The sequence below is a fragment of the Schistocerca piceifrons genome, chromosome 4 (assembly GCF_021461385.2).
Source record: "Schistocerca piceifrons isolate TAMUIC-IGC-003096 chromosome 4, iqSchPice1.1, whole genome shotgun sequence".
Taxonomy (NCBI): domain Eukaryota; kingdom Metazoa; phylum Arthropoda; class Insecta; order Orthoptera; family Acrididae; genus Schistocerca; species Schistocerca piceifrons.
In genome coordinates this window covers 698,712,425-698,732,370 of record NC_060141.1, presented here as the reverse complement: position 1 = coordinate 698,732,370, position 19,946 = coordinate 698,712,425, and the positions used below count along the sequence as shown (strand labels likewise).

General features: G+C 40.7%; 1 protein-coding gene across 1 annotated transcript in view; it reads right to left on the bottom strand.

Annotated features, from left to right (window-relative positions):
- LOC124796117 (hemicentin-2-like) overlaps positions 1-19,946 on the bottom strand; it is a 790,202-nt gene that overhangs the window by 398,399 nt on the left and 371,857 nt on the right. Inside the window, exon 2 of the mRNA XM_047260206.1 lies at positions 13,396-13,528. Within this exon, the coding sequence (XP_047116162.1) occupies positions 13,396-13,528 (133 nt within the window). The remainder of the gene's footprint in view (positions 1-13,395; positions 13,529-19,946) is intronic.

Sequence of the window (19,946 nt, the reverse complement as noted above, 5' to 3'; positions counted from 1 at the left end):
AACTGTTTTAGACGGACAAATGGGATGAGCATGATGGATGCAACGGGAATGTATCTGGTAGTTCTGACATCAGACGAATATAAACGTCTGCATGTGTATGTGTGTACGTGTGTGTGTGTGTGTGTGTGTGTGTGTGTGTGTGTGTGTGTACTGTTTACTAAGGTTCGTATTTTTCACGATATCCTGTGTGCGGTGACTAGTAAACGATGTTATCAAAGCCACCATACTACAGCAGGCCACAACAATTTGAATACGTTTTAAAATAATTGCTTGGTGTGAAAGGCGTCAACACTGTGGGTAGCTCCCCATTTAAATGTCAAACCTCACCTGAACGCGGGTTTTATTATTTACAGTCGTGGCCATTCACTCTAATATTTATCAACGCGTTCCGCTCTCAAAATCAAGTGAATAGCGACCTCTCAAACAACAAACAAACGTTTTCGCTAACGCATAGAAAACTCGGTGTGGCGTTTGCCTCACAGTGTTTTCATATATACATTCTCCTATGATGCTACTGCCTCTGTCATGAAAGAAAAGTAAATAGTGCATGTTTGCCTCTTACTCGCAAAAAACAAGCAACTGTTAACCAACCGTTGACACTGGGTAACCTGGTCTCTTATTTATTCACTGCATCAGAGTAAAACAGTAATAGTTCATGACATGGAAATGTAATACCTACTTTATTTCAATAAATCCATTAACCTGCTTCAATAATGTGTTCGTTTCATTACATGACGTTGTGTTTGATATGGCGGGAATGGATCATCTGAACAAGCCAAAGAAGAGAGACATTGTAGACAGTTAGCTGAACATTATCATTTTGAGAGTATTGAAGGGCGAACTGTTTTAGTTGTTAAAAAAATACATTCAACAGACAAGATAGAATCAAATATTTCTTTATCCAAAGAACTGGTTTCAATAGACTTTTCTGTCATATTCAGGTCTTGAAAATTTTTGGTGTAAAACCTCACCCACAAGATGACAAGTGGTTAAAATTCAACGATGACAAACTTTTTAAAATGTGCTTATTTCGTCCACTCGTGAGTGAAGTGCCGCGTAAGACGAACATGTTTTACAAGAAAAGCTTTTTAAGATCTGAAGATGACAGCGAAGTCTGTAGAAACGGGTAGTCTTAAATTTAAAGAAAAAGTTTATGGGATCTTGGCTGTTGAATGACTTTTAGCAGTCAGTTATATGTTACGGTATCCATAATAGTTCTATTTTGTGAGTTTTGAAGTAGGTGGTACTGTTTAGATTTCCTATAATATCCCTACGAAACTTTACAATTTTTAAACGAAGAAACATCGTGCATTCTTAGAGCCATTAACTTCGTACCCAAGTTGTAAAATTAATTTCGGCAGCGTGGATTAAAAAAGAACTAAACGTTAGCTGCAAGGATTCGATACACGTAAATATTGTATTGACGCCAAAGTCATATTAAGTGGAACAACATGTCAGCTGGGCACGGATGAGCTGAAGAATCGATAATGTTTTTCTACAGTGGATCACCCTAGTGTTCACTTGAATAGTGCTGGTCCACTTTCCTGATAGTGAGTCCATAACCTGAACAATAGCACCGACTTGCTTAGTGTAAGAAAACGGGCCAACGGGTATGGAAGCAGTACCAATTCTGGCACAGCTTTAGCTCCATCTACATCTGTACCAAGTGGATTCAGGATGATTTATGACAACCCTCTCCCACCCCCTCCCATGTCCCCTCTCCTGCTCACGTCAGACAGTTGCCTTACACATAAATGGTAGGCTGTTATTCTACTGTGTTTAGCGTGCTTGGAGAAGTTATTTATAACACTTATCGTTTATATGTAACTTCAAGGATTTTTACATCTTCCTTGACTGAAGAATGTGGTAGAAACATACTTGAGGCTATGGTATATAACAAGACGAATGGTTTGTCTGACTTTGCGGTAGACTGGATAAGTTTATTAAGCACCAGCAACAGTATTTACAATTATCTCCACTGTACTCTGTGACGATTACCTGTACATGGTGTAAATTATCGGATGGCATACGGAACAGTAACTATGTTTTATATAGCATGTTTGTCCAGTGGGGCAAAAAGAATATGCGAAAGTTGGTTGGTGTACAAGTAAGCCTCCCAGGCAATCAAGACAAAGACATGATTTAAACTATGTTTGGTCCACCAACACTTTTAATTACTTTCCTGTAAACTACATGGAGACTCTTAACACAGACTACAATAAAGACAACGCAAATGTTATATGGTAGTCTTACATATATTAAAGTTAGGGAAACTTTTTTTTCAATTCTTAATGTTACTCTCCACACAGGCATTAAGAAACTAGGACTTTTTCCCACACATAATTTTATTCCACTGAACTTATGAAAAATAACAAATTTATCAAATGGTCTCGCCATTTCCCATTAAAGAAATAATTCCTTTAAGTACAGTAAATATGTTACGTGTACGGAAAAGGAAACGGGAATGGAAGGGATCGAAATCAAAAACTCTCGATCTGGTATATATGTCAGAAACAACTGCCATAGCGGGAAAAAATAACTGCCATAACGGAAGAACAGAAACTGTACTTGGCAAAAGAAGAAACAATTGTTTATGTGCTACAAGGCTTATGTATTTCTTTAATCAACATGTATGGATAAATCTAGCCACAGAGATTGTCAGCATTTATGGTAAATACCTTTGGAAGGTGTCTGAATGCTGGAGAACCCACAGAAATTAATGCATCTGAATATACTTACTATGTAAAAAGATACATGTAGGATCAGCTCATAATCATCAGTTCCTAATTGGATCAACTTAGAAATGGTGGTTTGATTTTTTAAATTATATTAGAAATTAAACTGTTTGTTATTAAAACCACACCAATCAGACATAAAGACATAATTGCTTTTTGTGTGTGTATTATCATGTAAAAATTACTGAAGCGTTCTACTACTCTGTCAAAAATTTTAAAAATATCTCTTGTTTATGATTATGTAAGTGTGTTTTTGAATGCTGACTTGAACAGAAGCCAAAACTTGGTAGCTTAAAGTGCAGTAACTCTTGTTTCTTACCTATGTGAATGGTGCATAGTTCTACATATCTACATAGGGAAAACCAAAATAACCAATAGCTATATCATTATTGGTGAGCACTGATTTCTCTTATTGAGATATGATGTCTGTATCTCCTTATGTCAGAGTGGGATCATCGCAATACTTTCGCTTGGTTTTAATGACTGCCATACGATGATACTCTAATTTGCATGTTGAGATGTTATTTATACATGAGCAGGCTGCATATTCTGATATGAAAATATTATTATATATCGAAAAGTTCAGTTTATCTTTTACTGAAGCAAACAATTTTATTGCCAAATGAGACTTGTCTGTATTACTTTATCAAAAATAAGACATCTGACATCTACTAACTAAAAATCAAGGCTGAAATTTTAATAAATATACACCACTAAATTTCCTCCTTAATTATGTGCTTTTGGGTGTGGAGTAGCTTGTCTTCCAAATATAACTCATATAACAAGTCCTGATATATGTCTTCCTCATTAAAAACTTGATATTAAGTTGCTACTTATACCTCCAAGGTGGTGGTACGCATTTTCACACTGATACACAGTACTGTAGATTGTACATCCTACTGGATGATTCTAATGTTAAATAAAATACCGAACAACTGTCTGCAATGTAATACATTTAACAGCTATTCGTTCCCTAAGTTGTTGGAAACCTAAATTTTATACACAAGAATGTGAGGTAAAAGTTGATAACTTGCACCCAATAAGGTATTGGTTCTGTCTTACTATAGCTTTAATTTATTAAACTGGAAGTGTTTACGATTTGGTAGACGTCTTACTGATTTTATAAAGTGGGCTGACAAAAAAATATACTATTAGCAGACTGAAAACTACTATTTATAACTTTGAAGTACTGCTAGAAATTTTTTACTCTAACAATACCATATTTTCACAGTGTACCTCTGCGATGTTTTACAGCCAATCGTTTATTAAGCAGTAGAAACTTCTGTTTTGAGCAAGGAAAAAAAAACCTTGGAAAGAGGCGCTAATGTCACCTACGAAGACAACAGGTGTGTTTTGTCTACCTACAGTTTCATTTATTTGCCTGTAAACTACAAGGAAACTCTTACACTAATTACATTTCGACAGTCAATACATCCCGACACACTTGCCACCACGTGTGACAACACTGTAGCTCCTATCGTTTTGACAGTAAAATATTGGTTTGAAGACCTTCCGATTTTGTAACAGAATACTAGGCCTATAACCTTTACAAATGTCCGCCCGTGGTAGCTGCGTGGGCAGTGCGACGGAATGTAATACCAAAAGGCCAAGCTTCGATACCCGGCCGGGTCGGAGATTTTCTGCGCTCAGGAACTGGGTGTTGTGTTGTCCTTATCACCGTCATTTCATCCCCATCGACACGCAAGACCACGAAGGGGCGTCATCTAGAAAGACTTGCACCATCCGACTGTGTACCCGACGGGAGGCCCTATCCACACAGCATTTCAATTTACCTTTACAAATTACAAATCCATGCTGTACGTTGCGTTGAAACTAAACATCAATAGTGAATGAACGGTTATTTAAAGAAAAATTAGTTCAGCGTCACCCTCTTTCTTTACTGACCGTTTCATTACTGCTTTAAGAGGGAAGCAATAAGTGGTTCTGTGGTACACAGCATACGTTTTATAACCAATGTACAGTTCAGATGACACTTCAGCTGCCAGGTATAATTTTATATTATAGGCAACCAACCATTCAAGTCTTATCATAAAATGAAGTATTATCATAATAACACTGTTTATGTTGCTTCCATCGTTGTCTGTTGCAAACAGAAGAGGATCACATGTGTTGATTAGGTAAGGATTCAGAGGTAAATCGGTTATGTCCTTCTCCCTAAAGATCTGGCAATCATACCTGTTAGGGGCTCCATACTATGTGCAATACTGTATAAGAGGACTGACAAGCAAAGTGAAGGCCGTCTCTTTAGTAGATTTAGTGCATCTTCTAAGTGTTCTGGCAGAGGAACGAAGTCTTGAGTATAAACACGTCAAATCTTCAAATGTGAACTGAGTTTGGGCCTTATGACAAATGGAAAAATCCGGTTTTAAAAACATTTTTCATGTAAGAGAAATATATGTAACACCACTATTCGGTGTCTGCAGGCAGTGGAGATGAATGTGGTCTGGGGTCAGTGAGATGCTTCATGTATAAGCAAAATAAAAAAATTTAAAAATGAGCTGCTGGTGCAGAGTTGTTGGATGGGTGGTGTCTGAAGTAGGTAGCGGCTGGTAGCATCAATGCAGATCACAAGCCCTTGTAATATAGGGATACATCTGCTACAATCACTAGTAGTGGATGGGACTACATGAAATACACATTTTGTAACTGTTAAATGTAGAACCAATGTCTGTCAGTGTAAACTGTAAAAAAAATTCAATGTTAACATGTCCACAGTGTGTTATGTAGCAAGAGCGTAATTTTTAAAGAAGTGCAGCCACACACATGCCCTTTATAAGATCTGATGTGTTACATTCGAAAATGCCTGTACGAATAGACTATGCAATGTACAATTGTGAAAGGAGCTATTCCATTTGGAAGGGATGGAATCATAACTCAGACAAGAGGAGTGTCATAATCATCCTAGACATTCATGAAACAGATGGAAATACAGTGAAAGTGGCGCCAGAACTGGTAAAGCAGCCATACTCCAATTATGTACAACTTCCTCCAAGTACTGTCAAGATGGAACTCGTCTAATGTCTGTAGTCACACCTACATTGAAGCATAATAAAGAAAATCAACTAATGAAACTTTAAATTTAGTTGTTATTGTACTGGTACATCCACAGTGGTCGAAGTTTCTGTGCAACTGTGTGCCCATGACACAGAGACACTTTCATACCTTATAAGCAGTCCATGTTACAGTTAGCAGTCTCCTACTTTTGCCTTCTCATGCTAGATGATCTTTGGAAGTAAATGTCAAGAGAGAATGTGACTAATTACAAGAAATACTAGGTACAGATACAAATGGGGGATGTATGACAATTCTTAATATATCAGCATCACTCTGAATGGATGATACTGGCAGCTCATAATGCAAGCTATAAGTCATGTAATAAAAGTGGGAAAAGCAACCACAAGCGTAATATCATGAGTCGACCTAATTGCTACTAATCTAAACTTACAAGAGACTGTTTCCAAGGCGATGGAAGCTTCTTCATCTGTTTTGTCTATAAAGTAGAGTTTGTGTGTTTATCTGTGTATGTCTGGGATCTACTCACAAAATCGTGGTTCGATTTCAACCAAATTTGGCACGGAAACAGCATGCTTCATTACTGTGGGCTTTCTACCCTCCTAGCTATAACAGGAGCAGAGATACTGGCATCAACTTGTTTTCCAGCTCCTGGCATACAGGCTGCCTGCATGGCAATATTATTGGTGGAGGAGTTTAAGCCTGCTTTATTGTACTGTTTTGCAGAGCGAGGGAGAGCAGCAAATAAACAGAGAGAGAGAGAGAGGAGGAAGGGAAGATGCATGAAGTGAGTGGAAGATTTAGAGTGGTATGAGTGGGTGGAAAAGGAAGAGGGGCGGCGGGAATGGCCTGACAAACGGGATGGAGGAAGTGGACAAAGATTTGGGGAGGAGGCGAAGGGACAGACAGGTGTGGGAGGATGAAGTAGACAGAGGGAGGAAGAGGTGGACACGGAGAGGAAAAGGAGGAGATGTGTTTAATATATGCGAAAAACATATATGAGGGTGAGCCTGTGGGGAGGTCACTACCCAGTAATCATGGTGACAACCGCACACAAATGTTATAAAGTTGGCTCTGAGCACTATGGCACTTAACATTTATGGTCATCAGTCCCCTAGAACTTAGAACTACTTAAACCTAACTAACCTAAGGACATCACACAACACGCAGCCATCACGAGGCATGTTATAAAGTGATATCTTCTAAGGTGTGCAATGGAATGGGGAACTGACTCTCGTCTGCAATGGAATGGGGCGCAGAGGGCATTTCTCAGAGGTTTCATGCACTCAGACACAGCACAGTAGTGTGTCTATTATGAGGAAATGTCATTCATATTGCCAGTATTAACAGGAGTGAAAGTGGAGACAGTTCCTGTGACAGGGCGGCGAGACCATCTTGCATTAAGGTCAGTGATGATGTAGTGGCGCTACGGCTGTGAATGCGTGGAAATGAGGCTACATGCATGACAGGGCAAGTGTTTAGCGTAAATCTGAACGTAACGGTTCCAAATATACTGAATTACACCATCTTGTGGCTTTCTGAATTTATCTGATTGGATGATATTAAGAAGGATCTGCTCCTTCTGCTCAATAACACCCTTACCTCAGCAACACTTTGGAGGGTTAATTGATATTAATGTACGAATTTTCCAATTATGTTTATCACCTTGTTAATTAGTTATACAATGCTTACGGTTATTATTATTGGAACCGTAATTGTATGTTGATTTGTGATTAGAAGCACGATTATTACATAGTTAAACATCCTTTCTTTGTTTGGTTAGGACTGTAGAGGTGCTGTGGCTACTCGACGAGTGTTATACATAGAAGAAAATTCTCAAGTTTTAGAATTTAATTAAATTTAAACCGCTACCTCTGACGTTTCATTGGTAGCGTATGAAGTTTAATATTTTTAACAAATCGGAATATTATCTTCTTAATGCTACATACTATAATACCGGTACTTCCAATGTCCTGGTATGTGTAAATGTGTGTGGCCTTTTTCCCAGTAATCGTATTGGGTACACCCCTTTTAAATGTACCCAGCTTTTACTTTATTAATTATTGCACATTGGTCATGACACCACATTGTGAGCAATGTTTCCCTTTTTCTATTTTTTCTTTTTCTTATACTGCGCATGCGTCATGTATTTGATGAAACGCCCAGATTCCTGTTATGTAACATATTTAAATATTCATTATATCATTATGTACAACGTTTCACTGAATTTAAGTTGCGAAAATTTATTTCGTTGTGTGTCCACCACACACAGCAGGCGCCTGCGCGGGTAGCAGGGACTGTGTGTCGTGGACTGGACGGTTTCTTAGGTTAGACAGTCTCGGGAAAGATCAAAAAGGTCTCCAGTCTCAAAAAGTACTGAGCAAAGAAACGACGAGAATCAACCAAGCTACAGTCGGTATTGTAGTTGTAAATTGTCGCAGCCGTGTTGGAAAAGTACCAGAACTTCAAGCGCTGATAGAAAGCACTTGAGCTGAAATCGTTATAGAAACAGAAAGCTGGCTAAAACCGGAGATAAATTCTGTCGAAATTTTTACAGAGGCGCAAACCGTGTTCAGAAAGGGCAGATTAAATAAATTAAGGGGTGGTGTGTTTGTGTATGTTGGTAGTAGTTTATCTTGTAGTGAAGTTGAAATAGTTCCTGCGAATTACTGTGGGTAGAGCTTATACTCAACAAACGTACCAAAATAATAATTGGCTCCTTCTACCGACCCCCCAACTCAGATGATATAATAGCTGAACAGTTCAAAGAAAACTTTAATCTCATGACAAATAAGTACCCCACTCATACAGACTCCAATCTACCGTCGATTTGTTGGCTAAAATAGATGTTCAAAGCCGGTAGCAGACAGAAAACATCTTCCGAAATTATACTAAATGCTTTCTCTGAAAATTACTTTGAACAATTAGTTCATGAGCCCACACGAATTGTGAATGGTTGCGAAAACACACTTGACCTCTTAGCCACAAATAACCATGATCTAATAGAGAGCATCACGACGGATACAGGGATTAGTGAACACAAGGTCAATGTAGCGAGTCTCAAAACCGTATCAACCAAAACCACTAAAATAAACGAAAAATATATCTATTTTAAAGCAGCAGGTAAAAATTCTCTTGATGCCTTCCTGAAAGAGAGTCTCCATTCCTTCCAAGCTAATTATGTAAGTGTAGTCCAGATATGGCTCAAATTCAAGGATATAGTATCGATAGCAGTAGACAGATTCATACCGCAAAAGTTAATAAGAGACGTGACTGATCCACCATGGTACACAAATCACGTCAGAACACTGATTCGGAATCAACGAAAAAAGCAAGCAAAATTCAGAAGAATGAATAATCCCCAACGAAAGCAGAACAGCTGCTAGCATGAGTGGCATAAAAGGAGATATCTTAGGTGTTGCGAAACAGCTCAAAACACTTAAGACAGGCAAGTCTTCCGATCCAGATGGTATACCAATCACGTTCCTTTCAGAGTATGCAGACACAATAGCGCCTTTCTTAGTAATCATATACAACCGCTCACTTGACGAAAGGTCTGTTCCTAAAGACTGGGAAGTACCACAGGTCACACCAATATTCAAGAAAGGAAGTACGAGTCACCTAGTCAATTAGAGACCCATATCACTGACCTCAGTTTGCAGTAGGATTTTGGAGCATATACTGTACTCGAACATTATGAATCATCATTCTTGTGCAACACAGCTAGCTCTTTATTCCCATGGAGCAATGAGTGCTGTCGACAAGGGATCTCAGATCAATTCCATATTCCTAAATTTCCAGAAGGTTTTTGATACCGTTCCTCACAAGCGATTATCCATCAAATTGCGTGTATATGGAGTATCATCTCAGTTGTGTGACTGGATTCGTGATTAGGTCTCAGAGAGGTCAGAGTTCATGGTGATAGACGGCAAATCATGGAGTAGAACAGAAGTGATATCTTGCGTTTCGCAGGGTAGTGTCATAGGCCTTCTGCTGTTCCTGATTTACATAAATGATCTAGGTGATATTCTGAGCAGCCCCCTTAGACTGTTTGCAGATGACGCTATAATTTACATTCAGACGATCAATTCCAATTACAAAATGATCTAGAGAGAAATTCTGTAAGTTGTGAAAAGTAGCAGTTGGCACTAACCAAAGAAAAGTGCGAGATCATCCACATGGGTGCTAAAAGAAATCCGATACATTTTTGGTATGCGATAAATAGCAAAAATCTAAGGGCTGTTAATTCGACTAAATACCTAGGAATTACAATTATGAGCAACTTAAATTGGAAAGACCACACAGATAATATTGTGGGGAAAGCGAAACAAAGACTGCGCTTTGTTGTCAGAACACTTAGAAGATGCGACGAACCTACTAAAGAGACAGCCTACATTACAGTTGTCCGTCCACTGCTGGAATATTGCTGCGCGGTGTGGGATCCTTACCAGGTAGGATTAACGGAGGACATCGAAAAAGTGCAAAGAAGTGCAGTTTGTTTCGTGTTATGGCGCAATAAGGGTGAGAGTGTCACTGATATGATACGCGAGTTGGGGTGGCAGTTACTGAAACAAAGGCGGTCTTCTTTGCGGCGAGATCTATTTACGAAATTTCAGTAACCAACTGTCTCTTCCGAATGCGAAAATATTTTGTTGACACCAATCTACGTAGGGAGAAATGATCTTCATAATAAAGTAAGAGAAATCAGAGCTCGAACGGAAAGATTTAGGTGCTCCTTTTTCCCACGCGCCGTTCAAGAGTGGAATGGTAGAGCATTAGTATGAAAATGGTTCGATGAGCCCTCTGTCAGGCACTTAAGTGTGAATTGCAGAGTAACCAATTAGATGTAGATGTAAAATTGGATAAGCATTTCCTGTGTGTTTCGGAGATGAGATACATGAAACTGGATAATTTTACCCTGTGTATATGGAGGTATTGTTTGATGCTGATTAGTTTCCATTTAAGAACTTCAACTGCACTGACATTAGATAAGTTCATCTACATGAAAATGAGTTCCATGAGTGTAAGTACACCTCTGCTCGGTGGTAGTTTGGGATTACGATCAGCCTAGCAATGGAGACGGAACAGCGCTCTCTACTTCCTTCAGGTGTAGTAAAAGTCATATAGTTTTAGCTTGGGAGCACCTATTTAGCGTAGCTATAGAAACCATTGGATAGTATGACAGCTCACACTTTTATTACTGGCACCGAGTGTTTACGTTAAACCCGACAGGCTAACTGAGACTTAGTATGCAGTTTCTTATAGTTAAGGCAACACGGAACGTCCGAGCCCCGTAGTCGGTGCTCACTATGGATATTCGCCTCCACACTGTGTTGGCAAGAGTTATGTACTGGAAGCTTACGCCGTCAGACTTGTAGGAGCCTGTAATATACACTGTGACGTTTACGGTAAGCTAAGAGTAAATTACCTTCATAAATTAAGCTATATGGAGATAAACAGCCGGCTTGCAATCTGCAGGCTACCTAACACTCCATCTTTCTCCTCCGTCGCTTCTCATTGCTCGCATTTGTGTCTCTCGCTCGTCTCTACAACGTAGTTCCTGTTTACGAATCAAAATGTATTCACTTTGTAGCATTCTGCAGACTGATGTGTGTGTGTCAGCATGTACTCCAATGGCCAAAAGAAAGGTCCAGGGAAATAAAGAGCTAAGTCCGTTTCTTTCGTTGAGTTTTCACCAGCACATGAAGATAGGGAAGAGGCACAGTATTTCCTACTACAGTAAGAGAGAGAAACCAAGGTTATCATATAGTAAATAAACTTTGAAAAGAGCCTTCTTTACATTCAAAGGGTAAGTTTGAGTGGTTATTGGCGCACGACGGAATTAGCCACCTACGAATGCGGAATAATAGTTGGAGTTAGATGCATGGGACGCTCCATTTCGAAAAAGATCCACAGCGTCAAGAGCGCACCAAGAATACAAAATTCTGGGCATTACTTCTCAGCACGAACGAAGAAGTGGCTTAAAGTCTTACTTAACGACCAAGATCAGTGGCGCTCGCGTTAGTTTTCAGTGCTAACAGACAAGCGACACTGCGTAAAATAACAGCAGAGTCAATATGTTACGTACGAGGAACGTATTCGTTAGGACAGTGCAGCGAAATCTTGCGTTAATAGGCTATGGCAGCAGACGAACGACGCGAGTGCCTTTTCTAACAGCACGATATCGCATGCAGGACCTCTCCTGGGCTCGCGACCGTAACTGTTGGGCCTAGACGAATAAAAAACCGTGGCCTGATCAGATGAGCCTCGATTTTAGTTGGTAAAAGCTGATGGTAGGGTTCGGGTGTGTCACAGATGCCACGAAGCAATGGACCAAAATTGTCGACAAGGCAATGTGCAATTTGGTGGTGGCTGTGTTTACATGGATTTAACTGAGGCATCTGGTCCAATTGAATCAATCTTGACTTGAAATGGTTGTTTTCAGCTACTTGGATACCACTCGCAGCCATTCATGTACTTCATCTTCCCAAAAAACGATGGAGTTTTTGTGGATGACAATGAGCCATGTTAACGGGCTACAGTTGTTAGTGATTGATTTCAAGAATATTCTAGACAATTTCAGCGTATGATTTGGCCATCCAGATCACCAGATATGAATCGCATCACACAATAATGCGGCATAATCGGTAGATCAGTTCGTGCACACAATCCGGCACCGGAAAAACTTTCGGAGTTATGGACGGCTATAGAAGCAGCATGGCTCAATATTTTAAATATAAAGTTACAATTACGAAATTAAAAAGATGAAATTTTAAGAGCGTGCAAAACATCATTACACATTAATCTTTTCAAAGCTCTAGAGTCCTGCTGTCGCAGTCCCATATCTTTGCCTTCGTATTATCTTTGGTATTAGCGTGACCTTGCAGAAGTTACTACTCGACCCTTGCCGCGGAAAAGATACTGCATTCGTACGCTCCAACAGTTTTGACGTGATTTTAAGAAAGTTACGTTAGCGGGTGTGTGGATGGCTGCCATAATGAAATGATTATGGTACATATGGAATCCCAAATAACAAAAGCAAGAGTCCGAAACGTAATTACAGCCAATAAGACTCTTGCTGTGGCCACTAAACGTAATGGAATACACATATCCATTTGAAGATGAAAAACTCATTTCATCATTGCAGCCGGCGTATTATCTGTGTCCAAGAGTCTACCTGGATATTATACATCGATATTTTCTAAAATCAAAAGGTGGCTACCGCAGTGCATGTTATTTGCCTGTGTATTATATTTGGAACGTCCAAAATAATTGATATGGACAAACCACATTTCGTGATGGTCGATTTGAGTTTGTTTCAACTGACGTTCAGTTTGTAACTGGTGAAGCATGTCTTCATATTGCTTTTTTCTTTGTTTGCTCTCCTCAACGTTCCTTAGCTACGAGTTTGGATGCTTTTACTTTTCATGATGTACTACTCGCAAATAGTACTTTTATGGTAATTCAATGTGAAGCTGTTATTCGTATGGATCCTCCTTGCAGGTTTTTTTGTTCTCAAATCTATAAGGGCACGGACTTGATACATGTGTAAATTGTCGCTCACTTCATTAGCCCCACGTGTCTTACAAACAGCAGGGCAGGCTGACAGAGAGATGAGGGTACTCACCTGTAGATGGGCTTGCCCACGTCGTCCCGGAACCAGAGCACCATGTACACGCGGTCTTCGCGGGTCGCAGGTTCGATGTCGCAGGGCAAAGTGACACTGCGGCCCAGTACCGCGTCCACCGCCTCGGTGCTCACTGTAAACACAAAACAAAGCCGTACCACGGTCACAACAGTAAACCAAATGTGCACAAACTTGCTGATATAGTAGCGCTTACTACTGTGATACAGACAACTACATGTATAAAGTCATCTCACAGCGCACAGCGGAAACTATTTCCTTTTCGGGCATTGGCTAAGTTGTGTTTCAGATGAAATACTTTTATGTTTTACAGTTACTTATTCTATTTATTCAGTAACGAATGCATTTGCCAAATGTGTGACTTACTGTCTGTAAGTCAACTTTGTCACTGTTCAGATTGTCTTCGGTTTAGTCCTCTAGATACTTAACACCGAAAGCATTTTATTGTAACCGCACTACTATAATCCAATGAAATTCCATTAACGTAAAGTGACTTCTGCCATTTGATCTGTAACGATTGATCCCTATTATTCTACCATTAATCATGGTACAATAATCCAACGACTGCAGCATTAGAGTAAATCGGCTGCTAGCATCTGATGTGCAACTACTAAGCATTATAACGACAAGCTGTTCAGGCAATTATGTAATCCTAGTTTGTTGCTTATACTGATTGTAACTGTATCAGAATTATTGTCTCAATGGCAAACTTGTGCCTTTTAGATATCTGGTCACCACTCATTTGTCAAATTTTTTCAGTACAATTGATATTCGAATTAACTTTTTACACGAATAAAACTTTGTGTGCAACAAAAGGTCAATGAAGTTCTCCCTTCCCCAAGGCCCAGTCCTTCTACTTTCTCCTTTATCGGCGTTTTATGAGGCGCAGATGTATCCCCTTATCACAAGAATGGTTCAGATGGCTATAAGCACTATGGGACTTAACATCTGAGGTCATCAGTCCCCCAGACTTAGAACTACTTAAACCTAACTAACCTAAGGACATCACACACATCCAAGCCCGAGGCAGGATTCGAACCTGCGAGCATAGCAACAGCGCGGTTCCGGACTGAAGCACCTAGAACCACTCGGCCACAGCGGCCGGTCCCCTTATCACACCTCTCAAGCGACACTACTGTGCTGCCATTTTTCAACAGGACAATGTCCTTCGACACGTGACGTGTGTGTTTAAGAATTGTCTGTGTGATTCTAAGATAATCCCATGGCCAGCAATGTTTCCAGATCTGTCCCCGACAGAGGTGTGGGGCCATTTTGGACCTCACTCCGTCTCAGTGTCAGTACCCGTGATATCAAGAACCAGTTAAGCAATTGCGGGCCCACCAGCCCTATGAGAGAATATAAAATTAACGCACACGTCCAGACTAGAGGGGCTGCAACATGATGTTGTTAAGTGAACTCCTACTATCAAGGTCTTTGTAAATTTGTCTCTGTAATCAATGAAATAACATCATGTGCACATTAAGTTTCATATCGCTCTTCCCTCTCCTTCCGGGTGCTTCACTTTTTGTTGATTTCTCAGTCTAATACAAGGGCTATCCATAAAGTAAAAGACATTTCGAAATAAAAAACTAAGAATATTGAAAAACCAAATTTTATTAGAAACATTTTAAAGATACATTCTTAAGCTGTTTTTCTTACATAATCGTCACTGAAACAGAGGCTTGTATCATACTGTGGCACGTCTTTTATGGTACCGTCTCTCTATAAATCTGCTGCCTGTGATTCCAACAAATGGTTTATACCGGCATGCAGTTCAGTGTCAGTATCGAAGCGTTTTCTAGTGAGCGATGTCTTCATTGTTGGAAAGAGGTCGCAGTCGCTTGACACCAAATAAGGGCAGTGTAGTGGATGATCTAACACCGCCCTTTCTAACCGTCTAAGGAGCTCTCAGGTACTATTGACCGTGTGTGGACACGCGACGTCGTGGAAAAACAAAACATTTGCGCCACATTTTCTCCGCCTTAACTTTGTCAGTGTTTGACAATACCTCCCTGAGATAACTGTGGTACGTTCAAGGAAATCAGAATAATTCCCTTAGACTCTAAGATTCCCAAAACACAGTAGCCATGATCTTTCTTGCTGACAGCTTTCGCAAAAACTTCGTTGGTTTCTTGGGAGAATTTTCATGTCCCTATGCCATCGACAAACTGTTTCACTAACGACATTCTTCACCCAACTCTCACCACCAGTTAGCACCTAGCGCATAATTTGTGGTAGTCAATCATTTCCGCTACAATTTCATGAACCAAACTCCATGAAATTTGGGGAAAAGTTGTGAAAGTTACGTAATGATGAAACGACGATTTCCATGAATTATGTTGTTGATTTTGATCATCAGTTAGTCAGTCACAAGGCTAGGCCAACCATTGCGATCATCATTGTGAACATTTGTACACCCATTTTTAAAATGACTCGGCTTTCACTCATTATTGCTTTTCCGTACACATCACAAAGATCGTGATAAATTTCAATTGATTTGCAGTCCTTCCCCAGCAAAAACTTAATCAAAGAACGCACCTCACAAATGGCTGGACTTTCTATTGAAACGCACATTTTAACACGTCACAGAAGGCAAAGTAGTAGAAACACAGACCACACACTACCATCGCATGAATACTGAGGGTAGGAACGTTATGGCACCAAGACGGTGGCTGTGTCCCCGCCTTCCGCTACGATAGACCAAAGCGTTTGCTACTTTGTGGATAGCGCTCTTAATACGTTGAATTTCTCAGTAATGCTCCTGCATATTCGCTCTGCAGCTTTCGGTTCCGTGCATGTTGCAAGTAAGCTAGGAATTCGCCGCTGTGGATGAGGCGGAACGGCATAGCTGACCTAGATTCCACCCGCTCCTCTAACGTTTGCGGAAAAGAAGTGCCACTGTAGTGCTGTGAGTTTCTGCGGGACTTGCGGAAATAATAGGTCGGCTGGATGATGAGGGAAACTGCGGCGGGCGGGCCTAAATCACTTCAGGACTCACAGATGTTACCCCGCCGGAATTTCCCGCGAGGGCGATATAGACGGTGCGTGAGCGTACCTCACAGCAGGAAGGACGAGGCTGCGAAAAGTTGGCTTCTCAGAAACTGCATTAACGTCAGAACGTGAAACTTAGTTGTAAACTAACCTAAACATAAGGAGTGTTGCTCTTCTTACGTGAGTAAATATGATAGTAGATCGTCACACATCCTCAATTTTATTTTCTATTCTTCTGTATGTTATTTTTGTCGGTGACTTGGATTCATGAACTGTTAAGCTGTTTGTGCCATAATTCATGGCTCTTTCAGTCTTCGGAATAGTGTGGATGATGGTTTTCCGCAAGTCAAATGGTACACCGCCAGGCTAATAGTGTCTGCACACTGGCGTGAATAATTGTTTTGTTACCACTTCCCAAAATGGTTTTAGAAAACCTGAGGGAAGAAAATCTGATGGAATGTTTTCTAACCCTTCTGCCTTATTCGATCTTAAGTCTTCCGAAGCTCTTTTAAATTCTGATTCTATCACACTGGATCCCCTATCTCTTCTAAATCGACTACTGTTTATTTTTCTGTCATGTTACCAGAGCCTTCGGTGTGCTCTTTCTACATACCCGCTCTTTCCTCTCCACGTAGCAGTGGAATTCTCATTCCGCTCTTAATGTTACCACCTTGCGTTTAATTCAAGCGATGGTTGTTTTGACTGACCTTTTCCGATTTCTTCAAATTTTTCCTGCAGCCATTTCGCATTAGCTTCCCTGCACTTCCTATTTATTTCATTCCTAAGCAGCTTCTTCAGTTGTGTTTCTGTATTCCTGAATTTCACTGACACTTTACTATTTCCTTCTGTCATTAACCAATTGAGGTATTTCTACTGTTACCCATGGTTCCATCGCAGTTACCTTCTTCGCACCTATGTTTCCTCTTCCGATTTCGGAGATTGTCCATTTTAGAGATGTTCATTCCCTTTCAGCTGTACTATCAACTGAACTATATCTTATTGCAGTATCTATAGCCTTAGAGAACATCAAGAGTATTTCGTTCTTTGCGTATTGATTCTTCCTACCTAATCTCTTAAATTTCAGCCTGCTCTTCTTGACTATTAAATTGTGATCTGTCTATACCTACTCCTGGGTATGCCTTACAATCCAGTACCTGATTTAGGAATTTCTGTCTATGATGTAATCTAACTGAAAGATTCCCATATACACCGGCCTTGAAAGTATACCTCCTCCACTCGTGTTTCTTGAACAGAATGCCGGCTGGAGTGGCCGAGTGGTTCTGGGCACTACAGTCTGGAACCGCGCGACCGCTACGGTCGCAGGTTCGAATTCTTCCTCGGGCATGGATGTGTGTAAGTAGTTCTAATTTCTAGGGGAGTGATGACCTCAGAAGTTAGGTCCCATTGTGCTCAGAGCCATCTGAGCCACTTGAACAGAATATTCGCTATTAGTAGCTGAAATTTGTTATGGAAGTCAATTAGTCTTTCTCCTCTCTCATTCCTAGTACCAACCCCATACTCTCCCGTAACTCTTTCTTCCACTGCTTCCCCTGCAACCGCATCTCAGTCCGCCATGGCTATTAGATACTCATTTCCCTGAAGGTACTGAATTACCCGTGCCTCATATGCTTCCTCTAGTATTTCATCTTGAGCTTACGACGTCGGCGTGTATGTCTGAACCATTGTTGCCGATGTTGGTTTGCTGTCGTTCTGATGAAAACAATCCTATCACTGTACTGTTCACAGAAACACACTCTCTGCCACACCTTACAATTTATAAACGAATCTCAGTCCCGTTATACCATATTCTGCTGCTTTCGGAATTATACTGTACTCATCCGACCAGTTATCTTTGTTTCCTTTCCATTTTATTTCACTGACCACCGCTATATCAAGACTGTGCCTTCGCATTTCCCTTTTAAGATTTTCTAGCTTTCCTATCACGTTCAAGCTTTTGACATTCAACGCACCGACTCGTAGAACGATATCCTTCCGTTGATTATTTAATCTTTTCTTCGTGGTCCCCTCTCCTCCAACCACCCCTTGGCTTTCCCCCTGAGGGTACTGTCGGGGGGGGGGGGGAGGGGGGGGGGCACCCACAGATCCAAATGGGGGACTATTCCAGAATCTTTCAGCATTGTAGAGATCACCATGACACTTTTTTCAATTACTGGCCACATTTCCTGTGGGTACACAATATGTGTCTTTAATGCAGTGGTTCCCACTGTCCTTTGCATCATCATGCCGTTGATCATTAATGTTTCTTCCGCCTTAAGGGCAGTTTCCCACCCCAAGGGCAAGAGTGTGTCCTGGATATCCGTCCATTCCGGAAGAAATATTTATTAGGTGTGTTCAGAGAACTTCTACAGTGTGGGTGGTACTAATAATGTGGAAGTCTTCATAAATGCACTTCAGTATCATGCCGCAAACACGCTGATACATTGGAATGTGATTAATTATGAAACATCGAATTATCATGCAATTATAAAGTATTTCAAAATAGTCATTTTAATACTACAGCAGAAGCCGTCACTGCACCATATTTGCACTCTAGTCCAGGTAGGAGGTCTGCCGCTTTCTGCTAATGGGAAAAAACCGCTACGGTTGTCCGCTGCTGGGATTTCCTTTGTCGATGAACGCGTGCCATCCGTAAAGTCCCAGCAGCCAGACCCCGTATCTCATGATACATCTTGAAACTTTTCTCTAGGCGATTTTTCAAACATACGCGTTATGCTACATAATGTAGAATGCGGAGATTGTAAGTGCTGTGTTGTCCAAACAAAACAGAGCCATGGTAAAAACACCACAAGTGCAAAGATGTGAGCTGGTACCAGTGCCATAGAGACTCACCCCTTGCGCGAGCTTCACCAGCGCTGAGGATGCAGATACCGACTTCCGCTCGGCCAATTGCCGGCCGAGTACGATCCACCAATGACCGGACGACAACGGACAGAAGAATACTTCGAAGGCAGAAGAGTAACTCTAGCCCTCTTCGTTAGACACCATCCCCCAGCGATGAGGCAAGGAACAAAGAACGTCCTTTTACGAACTCTTAGAAATGAACAGTGTAAGTAGGCTGTTTAGGTTTTTATGTTGGTAATGTCACGTAGCGCTCTGTATGAAAATCAGTGGCTGTGCTGTGTGCAGTCTGTGGTTGGTTGGCATTGTTGGAATATTCGCTACTGTAGTGTTGGGCAGTTGGATGTGAAAAGAGCGTAGCGTTGCGCAGTTGGAGGTGAGCCGCGAGCGGTGGTGGATGTGGGGAGAGAGATGGTAGAATTTTGAAAGCGGACGATCTGGACGTGTGTCCATCAGGAAGAGCAAATTTCTAATACTGAATATCATGAACTGATATATATGATGACTTTTGAACATCATCAAGCCAAATACATTGTTTGTTCTCTATCAAAATCTTTCATTTGCTAACTATGCCTATCAGTAGTTAATGCCTTCAGTTGTTAGAATCTTTTATTTAGCTGGCAGTAGTTCGAGTAACGAAGATTTTTGTGAGGTGAGTGATTCATGAAAGGTATAGGTTATTG